This window comes from Phascolarctos cinereus, unplaced genomic scaffold (assembly GCF_003287225.1).
Source record: "Phascolarctos cinereus isolate Bilbo 61053 unplaced genomic scaffold, phaCin_HiC Scaffold_4;HRSCAF=312, whole genome shotgun sequence".
In the NCBI taxonomy this organism is placed as follows: domain Eukaryota; kingdom Metazoa; phylum Chordata; class Mammalia; order Diprotodontia; family Phascolarctidae; genus Phascolarctos; species Phascolarctos cinereus.
The window spans coordinates 491896031-491909406 of NW_027555847.1; the positions used below are offsets into that span (position 1 = coordinate 491896031).

Consider the following 13376-nt stretch of genomic DNA (forward strand, 5'->3'; position numbering starts at 1 on the left):
GTGAGTTGGCACTGCCTTGGCCTCCACTAATGACTCTTAAATCTCTATGTCCAGGCCTGGCCTCCTGAGTTCCAAATCTGTATCTCCAACTGCCTATAGGACACACCTCCACCAGGATGTACTACCAGCATCACTAATTTAATACAGCCAAAATTGAATTTATTATCATCCTCTCTAAATATGCTTCCTCTTTGACTTCCCTGTATTTATCAATGGTACTACCATCCTGCTCCCATAGTACCTTGCAATAGAGATTCATATTTTTCAGGTTAGAGGTCACTAAAATTCTGAATTTGGCTGCCTTTAATGTTTTTGTCTATGTTTTTGTAGTCACTCTATATCATTCTGATTTTGCTTATATCACTCTTTATTAGTTCACAGAAGTATTGCTATGTTTCTCTGAATTCCTTATATTTGTAATTTCTTATGGCACAGTAGGTTTCCATTACATTGATAAACCATAGTTTGTTCAGCCCTTTGTCAATCAATAATACCTTGTTTTTAGTTTTTTGCTACTATAAAAAAGTGCTGCTCTGAATAGAGTATAGGAACTAAGCCTGTGATTCCATGGATTTTAGAGACCTCCCAGCTATGAAAACTCATTTCTGCCAATGTAGGTCAACACTTCCTCTGCAGCTTAGTTTTAGGGAGTTGCCTAGAACATTTGAGAGGTTAAGTGACTTGCCCCAGTGTCACATAGCCAGTAAGTGTAAGAAGTGGGACTTAAATCAAAATCCTCCTGGTTTGGAGGCTGGCTCTATCCATCTTGTCACACTGCCTTTATATACTCTGCCATGTTGCTTCTATTACTACATCATGCTTAATGGTTTGGTTTATGTTAGTCCTTTCTGTCTTTGATCTCTTTTGTGTATATTTCTAGTACTGGGATAATTAGGTCAAAGTGTTTAAATAGTTCAGTGACTTTTTCTTGCACAATTCCAAATTGCTTTCCAGAATAGTTTAACCAATTGATAGCTTTGCTACCAGTGTTTTATTGTGCTTGTCTCCTCACAGCTCCTCCCACATTAATCTCCATTTTCTATCACCCTTGTTAATTTTCAGGGTATGAAGTGAAGCCTCAGGGTAGTATTATATTTGCATTTCTTATTTTAGTAGCGATTTGGAGCATTTTTATGCGGTTGTTGATCATTTGCCTTTCTTCTTCTGAAAACTCTTTATTCATATATTTGAACACTTATCTCTTGAGTACTGGCACTTGTTCTTATATATTTTTTGATACAAATTTTTTTCCTCAGTTTCTCTTCTAACTGCATTGATTTTGCTTGTATAAAAGCTTTTGTATTTCATGTAATTTAAATGGTCTCATTTAACTTTTATGATCCCTTTTATTCCTTGTTTGGTAAGAAAGCTTACTCTAACAAATCTCCATTCTCCTCTAATGTTTTTTTAATTGATTTTTTTTGTAAAACTGGTTTTCCTAGTATTTGTTTTTGAATAGGAACTTCTTCCCCTTGTAGTTTGTGTACTTAGGTTTATCAAACACTAGGCTACTGAGTTTGATTGCTTCTGAGTATTACTTATTTAGTCTGTTCCACTGATCTACTTTTTATTTTGTAACTAGTTCCAAATAGTTTTGATGATTATAGCTTTGCAATATAGTTTGAGAACTGTTCATGCTATATCCCTTTATTCTTATTATTTTTGGTTATTTTTCTTGAGATTCTACACCTTTTGTTCTTCCAAATGAATGTTATTATTTGACTGGTTCTTTGGCCTCGTATTACTTTGCAAATTAATTTAGGTGGAGGGGTGTGTGTGTGTACAGCTCAAGCTTCAATCATGAACCATGAAAATCCATTCAATTAGGGGCAGCTAATTGGTGCAGTGGATAGAGCACTGACCCTGAAGTCAGGAGGACCTGAGTTCAAATCCAGCCTCAGATGCATAACACTTACTACCTGTGTGACTCTGAGCAAGTCACTTAACCCCAATTGCCTCACAGAGAAAAAAAAATCCCTTCAGTTAATTTTGTAATTGTATCTGTATAAGTCCCAGAAGTTCACCTTGGTAGGTTTATCTGTACTTTCTCCTGATTTCCCTCTGCTCTGGCTTTCTTACTGCTTTCAGAATAATGTTCCTTATGCGTTAATATGATGACTCCTCAACTCAAACTTTTCAGTGGTTCTCCATGGCCTCTTAAGTAAAAGTTCAAACTCCTTTGCCTGATGATGATACTATACTTTTTCACTTTTATTTCATATAATATTAACACACATTTTCCTTTCCAAGTTACCTATACTACTCTTTCACCCCTGAATAAACCCTGTACTTCAGTGCTTCTGTCCTTTGTACTTCAGTTGTTAAATTTCAGCCTGTCCTTCAAGGCCCTATTCACATGTGGCTGCCTCTGTGAATCCTCTGATTCCTATAGTTCTTACTAACCTTCTTGCACTCCAGCGACACTGGTGTTGTTGCTGTGCTGTTATTCACACAGGAAACTATCTCTAGTCTCCAGGCATTTTCACTGGGTATTTGCCATGCCTGGAATACTCTCCCTCTCCATCTCTGCCTCCTGTCTTTTCTGGCTTCCTTTAAGTCCCAGCTAAAATCCTATCCTCTGTGAGAATCCCTTTCTGATCCCCTTTCATCCTTCAGGCTAGTTCCTTCGTTCTGTTGATATCTCCATTTACCTTGGACATATCTTGTTTGTACATACTTGTTGTCTCCTCCATTAGACTGTGAGCTCTTTGAGAGCATAGACTGTCTTTGTATCCTCGGTTCTTAGCACATTGCCTGGCATGTAGTAGATGCTTAATAAATATTATTAACTAACTGAAACCTAAACCTCATATACACTTTGCTTTGTACTTCAGGTGTACTTATTATATTTTATTGTATATCATAGTTACCTTTGTGTGTCTTATTCTTGTACTGTAAGCCCCCCAAAAGAAACCGACTGCCCTTGCCTGAACTTTCTTCAATCTCTAGTACAATGCTGTGTACATGATAAGTGCTTAATAAGTTTTTGTTGAAGGGCAGCGAGGTGGCGCAGTGGATAGAGTACTGGCCCTCGAGTCAGGAGGATCTGAGTTCAAATTTGACCTCAGACCAAACACTTAATACTTAGTAGCTGTGTGGCCCTGGGCAAGTCATTTAACCCCAATTGCCAATAAATAAATGAATGAATGAATGAATGAATAAATAAATGTTTGTTGAATTTCAATTCGGATATTAGAGTTCATATAATTGTGGCTTATCATAAGTTCCCTAGCCATTATTTTCATTCTTCCTCCCTCAGTCTACTCTCTAATTCCTTACCATTATGTATCTCATCTCTCTTATTACCCATTTCCATCTGATTACCTCTGTACTGGCTTTCTTCTGGTTGTTCCAGGTGGCACGTAGATAATTTTTGTTTCTATAGCTTCAGAGCCCTGCCCTGGTAAATGGGAAGGAGGAAGAAATGAAGGAAACTATCATTTACTAAGTACCTATGTGCCAGGCACTGTGCTAAGCACTTTACAAACATTTTTTCATTTGATCTCATAATAACCCTAGGAGATAGATGCTGTTATTACCCCCATCTTACAGTTTAGGGAATTGAGGCAGAGATTAAGTGACTTGCCCAAAGTCACATAGCTAGTAAGTATCTTAGGCCAAATTTGAACTCAAGTCTTCCTGACTCCAGGCCTGATGCTTCATCTCCTGCTCTACTTAGCTGTCTCTATAAAGAATCAAACCTTTTAATTAGGCCTGCTTTACTGATTCTGAGGTTAACACTGAACTTGTTACTGTTTTTTAGGTATCTGAGATACTTTCAGCCCAGGAAGCTTAGAAATAGAAAGGTTAGGGGTCAGAATTGTTGCCCAGGACGCACAACTGTCATGTGTCTATAATTTCAATCCATTCGCTCAACAGAGGTATACATCCTAGGCATTACACTGAGCATTGGGGTTGCAAGTACAAAGTAAAAAATCAGTGTTCACAAGAAGCTTAGATTCTGATGGGGGAGACAACAAATACATATGCAGTATAAATATAAAATGAATAAATAAAATATATACATAGTAATTAAATACAGGATAATTTGCAAGGAAAAACATTAGTTGTTGGGAGAATTAAGAAAAACTTCCTTCAGAAAATGGTGTTGAGCTGTATCTTAAAGAAAGAGAGGAGCTATGGAAGGAGGGAGTGCATTCCATATATCTGGAACAGCCAATTCAAAGGCCTGGAGACAGGAAATAGAGTCTTGTGTAGAAACCCCCCCCCCATCAGATTTCACATTTAAAAGACAATTTAGAATAATTTCATTTGAGTGATGAAGTGGGAAGTCATTTGCACAGAATTGAGTTGTTAGAGAAGAGGAAGTGGAGGCAGCAGTTATAGACACCTTTTTCTAGGAGTTTGCCTAAGAAGAAGATAATAGGGAGATGGCTTGAGACTGTGATGAGGTCTAGTGAAGGTTGTTTTAGTTAATGATTGGGAAGACTTGGACGTGTTTGAAGACAGTAAGGAAGAAACCAGTAGATAGAGAGGCTTTGAAGATGACAGAGGTTAAAGGAGGATGATTGAGATTTCATTCATCTGGAGAAAGGGGCAGGATTAAATTTGCATGTAAGTTGGTTGGCCTTAGCAAGGAGAAAGACATTTTATTGTTATAGTCTGGGGGAAAGGAAGAGACAGTGGGAGATGTCAAGAGGTTTGAGATGAAAGTAAAAGGGAAAGAGAGAGCTCATGTTGATAGGCCTAAGTTTTCTCAATAAAGTAAGAGTTGAGCTCCTCAGCTTAACAGACGGAAGGGTGAGATGTGAGAGGCTTGGGGAGGGAAGAAAAGGTTTGTAGTATTTTCTGTGGGAGTAAAGGGATTGATTGCCTTGATGAAATTGAAGTCTAATTGAAGTTGGATAATATGTATTTGTAGTTATCCTCTCACACTGTTTATATGACTTTCACCAGCTCCACTTAGTGTTGGGGCTTGGCATGGGATGAATGGCATTAGGACAAGGGACCAATTGATTTGAAAGTAGCTGGCATTGTAAAAGGGGAACTGATTAATTAGAGGGTTAATATTGGGAAGAGAGAAAGTGACATGAGAGCAGGGGTTGGAACCTGAGAAAGTATTGAGGGGTAAAGGGATTAGAGCAGATCTAGGAAGAATTAGGTATAGGGGAAAAGTAAAAATGGTATTTTGAGAAAGGTTATACTAAAGTGTTACAGTTGTCTAGGCATGAGTTGATAAGGTGATATTGATAAGGTTATGAATTAGAGCGGAAATAGTGAAAATGGAAAGACAAGTTAAAAGTTAGAGCAAGGTAAATGAGAGAGAATGTTCAAAATTTTATATGGAAAGTGAATTGCATTTTTTATTTTTGGAACAAATCTCCCAACGATGTGAAACTGAGAGATTAAAGAGAATAGAAGAGCTGTTGATAGTAACAAGGAATTTCAGAAGAGGTATCAATTTTAAGGATTGGTAATAAAATCAGTTTGCAACCTGTTAGGCTATAAGTATAAGTAGAACATCTACGTACTTATAGCCTGTATTGATCTGGAAAGAGCTTAAAGCAGAAGACAGATTTAGAGTCACCTATCTAAGATGGAACTCAAAACTATATGAATATATAAGCTCACAGAAAACAGAGAAACTTAACCTTTTTTTGTGTGTGTCGTCCACTTTGGCAATCCGGTTTAATAGCTGGAGCTGGAGCCCTTCTCAGAATAATATTTTTAAATGCATAAAAGAAAATACATAGAATTATAAAGGAAACCAATGACATTTACCAGTTATCTACTTGTCTATCTATCTGTCTGTCTATCTGTCTATCTATCTATTTATCTGTTTTTTTTTTTTTGGTGAGACAGTTGGGATTAAGTAACTTGCCTAGGGTCACACAGCTAGTAAGTATCATGTGTCAGGTCAGATTTGAATTCAGGTCCTCCTGACTCCAGGGTTGGTGCTGTATCCACTGCACCACCTAGCTGCCCCATTATCAAAATATTTTTTTAAAAAAGGAAAGTTTACAGGCCTGCCAGGTTAAAAGCTCCTACTATAGAAGTTGCTAGACATAAATATTACATGGCTTTAGGGAAGGTAAGGGGTTAGAGGTTCAGTGAAACAGAACACACTAAGTTAAACCTTGTGCATTTTTAGTACACAAGAGTCAACATATCTGTCATTGTTAGTATATGATCTTTTTCTACTTTTTTAGTCAAAAGAATAAAAACACAATTAAACTATAATCTCATATGGGGAAAAAAGGAAATTTTAGGGATTTTAAAAATTGCCTAGATTTTTTTTATACGGAATAAGACTTGTAGAATGTTAACAAGAGAAACAGAACATTATTTAACATAGTTATTATTCATGAGTTTGTTCTTTCATGTCTAAAATAAATGACCTGTAGCTTCTTCCAGTTGTAGACCTATGATTGTGTAAAAAGATAAGATAAATGAATGGGCCTTTGTTCCATTTGTGTGCTATTCCATTAGCTGTTGCTTGATATTGTAATTATAATTGAACATTATTTGCCCCACATATAATATTAAGCAACACAAAACTATTCTATATATTGTTTTTGTTAATTGTCTTAAAAATACGTGTTTATCCTCCTTGGATACATGAAAATGGAGTAAGGTAGATGTGTGGAATTGGAGGGAAGAGTGAAGTTTAGGGATTGAAAGTAATTGGTTTCAAATCCACATGGAAGAATTCCATGTTGCTAGTTTCTTGGGCCTATGACTACCTACCAACTATACAGAGAGCTAGCATGTAGTGCCACCTATGAGATTTCCAGCCTCAGATTGCCTACCAGCATTCAAACTGTTTGTGATATTGTTTTCAAGAAGCTGTTTGTGAATGTTTTTCCTGTGTAAATATAAATTCTAAGAAATGTACATTTTTATTCCATTTAGATTTTAATAAATAAGTTAATAACATTTATTAAACTCTGTTGCTTTTTTAAAACAGATAATAAGTTCAGCAAGTCCATGTGCTGACTTCTTTTTTCGAAGTTTATCATCTGAATTGAAAAAAACACATGCCCAATCATCCATGTATAATTCTCTGGCAACTGAAAAACAGTCCTCTGATGATGCGGTGAGATTAATTCAAAAATGCAGTGAGGTGGATTTGAATATTGTTGTATTATGGAAGGTATGTGTCATTACTTTTCTTGAATAAGTATGTTTTTTAAATAAAATATGCTTATTTTTGTATTTTGTGCATTGGATATCTAAGTTGAATAACAAATATTGGCTTTTCTATGTATAATTTTCTAAAGAGTTCCAATTTTAACTTTTGTTTTGTTTTTTGATATAATGCCCCTCAGGGTGACTAGTTTGCTTTTTTCCTAAGCTCAGTAACCTATGTTGCTTCTTTTAGATGTGGGTGTTTTTTCCCCTTCCTCAATATTTAGAGGTAAACAGACAAGACAAAAGATTTTGAAACAGTTCACCTGAGGAGTGGACCACAAATGGTACCATCAAGAATGACAGAGGAGTGGGGGCAGCTAGGTGGCATGGTGAATAGAGCTCTGGTCTTGGAGTCAGGAGGACCTGAGTTCAAATCCAGCCTCAGACACTTTACACTTACTAGCTGTGTGACCCTGGGCAAGTCACTTAACCCTCATTGCCCAAACCGTCGTCCCCCCCCAAAAAAAACCCCAAGAAAAAAAAAAAAAGAAGAAAAAGAATGACAGAGGACTAAGGATCTTGCTTTCAGCAAGTAAGGAAGTCAACAGAAATTTTCCATTGACTTACATGCAGGTCTTTCTGCCATAACTGTGTTATTTCAGTTGGTTTAGAAAATACAGGCCAGTTGCCCTCCTAAAAGAAAGACATTTCAGGTCATCTTCAAGAATGAGGTTTTGCTTGAAAAACAAGCAAAAAAGAGACCCTGAAGAGTCATAGCAGAATTTGGCCCATGTCAGGTGCTAGGATATTTCACAGAAGAAAAAGGAACACAGAATACTTGAAGCAACTGGTGATGGGAACCTAGGCTTTATTAAAAGAAAGCAACTTCTGTGCTACAAAGAATGATGATGTGGATCTTCAGATAGGGTCACGAGAGAGATCATCCAGCAAGAATCAGAAGAGGATGAGACCAAGGAGTTGCTGGTAATCAACTTTTCCTTCTGAGGTATACCAAAATCGCTATTTTTTTTTTACCTAATGTTAACAATAAAGAAGTCTGTTGTTGTCACGTGTCCAGAACCTGCCTGAGAGCCTTCCAGGACTTGTTAAACCTGATGACTGTTGATGATCCGCTATTGACTTCTTCTGCATGAGGAAAAATAAACTTCCAAAAAGAGTCCTATACTCATTGCTAGGGTTTTCAGAGTTGACAAGGTGGGCCTAAGAGACCTAAAGAAAGAACTAAGGGAAAGCATAGGTCTTACTTTATTACTACTGCCAGTTGAAGGCAGTGTAAGTTACTCTTCTGGTTTTGCTTACCTCATTTTGCATCAATTTATACAAGTCTTGTCCAGTTTCTCCAAATTCTTCAGATTTGGCTTTTATTATAACATGGTAATAGTCCATTATAATTACATCACAGTTTGTTCAATCATTCTCAAATGACTGGACACCAATTTTTCTTCCAGTTCTTTGTTACTAAAACAAAAAACAAAAGTAACATAAAAAAACTTAGGTTTTTAAAGACATGATAGAAGATAAAAGCAAAGGCATGTAATAGAGGTTGAATACAAAAGGTTGTCGTCATTTTATAGGTATAATTCTAGGAGTGGCTGGACATAATTGCTAAGGACATCAACAAGAAGCCTTTTCAAAGCTATTTTGGGCTAACAACGTGGGAAAAACCAAGTGGATGGGAGCTTGAGCCAATATGGTGGAATAAGAGGAAACAGTGCAGCCCAGCTTCCCTAATAACTGCTCCAACAGTGATCTAAGAATTTCAAATCACTTAGTGATTGGAAAATAGATAATGGGTTCCTCTTCCAGCCCAAGATCATAAATGCAACCTACAAGCAAGTGCCTAGGGTAGAAAATATGTGGAACATGGGTAGGCTGTGATCATAGATTCTGCAACAACTTCAGAACAAGCAGGGTTGATCTTGGACTCAGCCCCTGGCCCAAACCAATAACTAGGGGTCTGCCAGCTGGCCTTGGATCACAGACTCAGCCCTCAGCAAGTTGCCCCAAGCAGGTTTCTGAAACAATGAATAAACAAAAAAGATTAAGAGCTATTATGATTCCAGAGATGGTTAAGACACAAAACCAGAAGAGGAAAATAACTCCAAAACAATGAAAAACAAAGCCTCAAAGAAAAACCTAATTTACTCACAACATCAATTAGAATTCTTAAATGATGTAAGAGTTAGAATTAAGTTTAAAAAGGATATGGAATGAGAATGAAAAATTGGAAAAGAAATGAGAGCTATGGAAGAGAGACTTGGAAAGAATATAAACAACGTAGCGCAAGAGTTACAAAACAAGTAACAGACTGAAAATTAGAACACACGTTAGTTAATGACAACACAAGACAACAAGAAACATGAAAAAAAAAAGGCCAAAGGTTGACGAAAAATAGAGGAAAATTTCAAGTATCTCATATCAAAAACTGATCTAGAAAGATTGAGGGGAGATTAATAGTTGTTGGACTACATTAAATCACAATCAAAGAAAGAGCCTAGACATCATATTTAAAGAAGACTGCCCAGATCTCTTAGAGCCAGAAGACAAAGTAGAAATAGAATCCACCAGTTACTGTCTAGGGGCGAGGGGAACAACTTTAAAGGAAAACTGCCATAAACTTTATAGCCAAAATCCAGAGACTCTGGGTCAAACTAAAAATACTACAAGTAGCCAAAAATAAAGAGTTCAACTGCTAAAGAACCAGAGTCAAGATCACACAAGATTTGACATCTACCAGTATAAAGGATCAGTTTGTCAACAACAGACAGCAGGCATAATAGGCATTTATTAAGTGCTTAGGTGCCACACACTGTGCTGGGAATGCAAAAACAAGCAATAAAAGAGATCATTCTTGCTCTTAAGGATCTTTCTAATTCTAATGGGAAGATAGTACAGAAGAAGCAGCTGAAAAGGGGTTGTAGGGAGGAAAGTGCCAAATGAACAAGTATGATGGAAGAGTTTAGTTTGCAGCCTGTTGAGAAATGAAGAGATGGCTGGCCTGGGCACCACCAGCCTGTTGAAAAATGAAGACATGACTGGCCTGCACAACCTCAAGGAAAGAAGGAAAAAGGAAAGAGCTCTTCCTAGTTGCCATGTACAAAGTACATATGTCCTAAGTGCTTGCTTGGGATGTTATCTCCAAAATGCAAAAATTGAAACAGTCCCTGTTCTGAAAGAGCTCATGGTCTAATGACAGGGCCAACATGCAAGCAACCATATTCAAACAAAATATATATTGGAAAAATGGGAAGTAATATCAGGGGGAAGGCAAGAATGCTAAAAGAGGACTATAAAAGACTTCTAAGACTTGTAGGGACAGAGGTGAAGGGGCATAAGGTTCCAGACATGGAGGCTAGCCAGTGAAAAGGTCTGGAGTCAGGAGATGCAGTATCCTATGAGGAACATCAAAGAAGCCATTGTCACTTGGTTGTAGATTTTGGAGGAGAATTAAGTCTGGAAATATAGAAAGAGAGAGGTTATGAAAAGCTTTAAAAGCCAAACAGAGGATTTTATGTTTAATCCTGGATGTAATAGGAAGCTGCTGGAATCAGTTGAAAGGAGGGATAATATGATCAGTCTTACACACTTTAGGAAGGTCAATTTGACAAATGAGTGACGCATGTAAAGTAGTAGGGAGAGATTTGAAGTAGGAAGACTAACCAGCATGACTTTGCAATTGCCCAGGCATGAAATGATGAGGGCCTGCTCCTGGGATCCTAGGTGATGGTAATGTCAGAGGAGAGAAGGGGGTATGCGTGAGAGAGGATATGAGGATAGAAGGAAGAGGATATAGCAGTTGAATGGATATAGGGTGAAGTGTGAGTGAGGAGTCAAGGATAATACTTAGGTTATGAATCTGGATGATATTACCTTCAATTATTTTAGGGAAATTTGGATGAGGGTAGGGCACAGGAGGAACGAAATTAGTTCAGTTTTAAATGTGTTAACTTTAAGATGTCTATGGGACCTCCAGTCCCAGATGTCCAATAGGAAGTTGGGGGTTAGAGGTCAACAGAGAGCTGGACAAATAGATCTGAGAATCCTCTACATAAAACTGATAGTAAAATAGCATAGAAAGAGAAGAGAAGAGGTACTGGAAAGAGCCTTGGGGGATACCCATGGTAGTAGGCTTGACCTGAATGAAGATACAGGAAAGGAGACTGAGGGGGAAGCAATCAGACAGGAGTAGAATGAGGAGAGAGCAGAGTCTTTAAAATGTAGAGAGAAACATAGTCCTATAATTGCTCTATAAACACTGCTTGAACTCATCAGGAATACAGTAGAAGGAAGGCTTGGGGAATGAAGTCATTACCAAACTGGAAGCTGATAACAATTGGCATTTATATAATGCTTTTAGATTTGCAAAGTGCTTTACATTCATTGTCTCATTTGAGACTTACAGCACCTCTAAACATATTTCTTTGCAAATTTCAACGACAATGTTTTGATCTTTTGACTGATAAGGATAGAAGTCTATCAGTTAAATTATTTTGAGAATAGAAATGCCAACACAGACACATTTTCTAGTTTTCTGATGATTGATGAAATTAGCTATAATGTCTTTGTCATTTTGTCAAGTATTTTGTCATTCTTGATCTTGTAAAAAAAATTTAGGGAGTTCTTTTGTGTGTTATGTCTTATAGGCCTATGTTGTGGAAGACAATAAACAGCTTATTTTGGAAGGCCAACATCATGTTATTCTTCGAACTCTTGGAAGAGAGGCTTTTTCATTTTCTCAAAAGCAGGTAATAATTTTTCAAGTGAACTGACCAGACTGACTTGACATAAGAATTTCTGGCTATTAGTTTCCAACCATACTTTTTCTATTTAAAAACATATAATCAGCATTCATTACATTTTGTCTTAAGCACAGATATAGTGTAAAATGATAAAATGTCTGTTTCTATGATGCATGAGCATACTGAATTAGGTGTCTTGCCAATAGGTTAAAAATGAAAGTTAACAGCCAACTTGTGTTTATCACACAAACTCACTAATTAATGCTTATTTCATCTTTGCCTAGCAGTACTTAAATTTTTTTGTTGGCAACAAGCTAAGAGAAAAATTTTTTTTTTTGCCATTGAAATGTACTTAGTTCACAACTAAATATTGTTGTATTTCAACAACAACAACAAAACAAAACTTCTAATAGATCCAGCTTAAATTATTTTTTTTTAATGTTTTAAACATGTAAGGGCATATGAAACCAGTTCAAGTTGGGCAGTAGCCACGAGCTGAAAATGATTCACATTCAGGAAAGATCTTGAGCCTCACAGAACCAGAGACACTAGAGGACCTAAACCATTTGAGACTCAGATCCGTTAAAGGTCATAAACAGATTCAGTAGAAGTCATGAGCCACAGTATGTCAAAGTGGGTTTACCCCCACCATCCAGTATTTTGCTCCTACTTGACTGCTGAATGTTACTAAGGAAGATCTTAGACGTATGCTAACTTTGTCCATCACAGATTTTTGTTAATTTCAACTAGCTTTCTTGTTGCATGGCATTCCATTTACTCGTTGAGTCTCTATCACATTCCCTTACAGTGATTATTTCAGACCTTCTCTTCTTTTCTCAGCCCCCATATACCCTTTGTTTCATCAGTGAGTAAAAAAAACATTTATTAAGCACCAACTATATTCTAGGCACTGTGCTAGACACTGGGGATAAAAGTACATACAAAGAATGAAACAATCCTTATTCTTGTCAACCCTATATTATCTCTAGGGAGAAAAGAGGTACATATATAAGTATATACAGGATAAATAAAAAACGTTAAATTCAAACTAGTTAAACACAAGGTAGTTTAGGAGGGATAGCATTAGGCATAGGGATGGTCAAGAAAGGCTTCGTATAGGAGGTAACATTTGAACTTCATTTTCAAGGAAGAGAGGAATCCTATGAACTAGAGGCGAGTAGGGATTACCCTTCTAGATGTGGGGCACAGTCAGTGCAAAGGCATGGAGATGGAGGTGGGAGTTTTATGTGAGGAACAGAGAGATCAATTTGGCTGAATCTTAGAATACAGGAAAAGGAATAATGTAAATGAAAGATAGGTTGGGCTTTTGTATATATGAAAGCTTAGGAACTTAGGAACTGTTCAGCAGGAAGGCAACTCATTCCTATACTTTTAATATATATGTTTGTTATAATGTCCATGTAAACATATGTCCTATGTTGTACCTTTTTAATTAGTTTGTCTCAATAAACAAAATGTAAAGAAAAGGAAAAAAAAAGAGATAGGTTGGAGCCAGGATGTGAA

General features: G+C 36.9%; 1 protein-coding gene across 3 annotated transcripts in view; it reads left to right on the top strand.

Moving 5' to 3' along the window:
- The window catches only part of TRAPPC8 (trafficking protein particle complex subunit 8), a 135566-nt gene that overhangs the window by 115778 nt on the left and 6412 nt on the right, over positions 1 to 13376 (top strand). For all 3 annotated transcript variants that reach the window (XM_020992550.2, XM_020992551.2, XM_078153445.1), the window contains 2 exons: positions 6929 to 7114; positions 11757 to 11858. In XM_020992550.2, coding sequence (XP_020848209.1) covers positions 6929 to 7114; positions 11757 to 11858 — 288 coding nt within the window. The remainder of the gene's footprint in view (positions 1 to 6928; positions 7115 to 11756; positions 11859 to 13376) is intronic.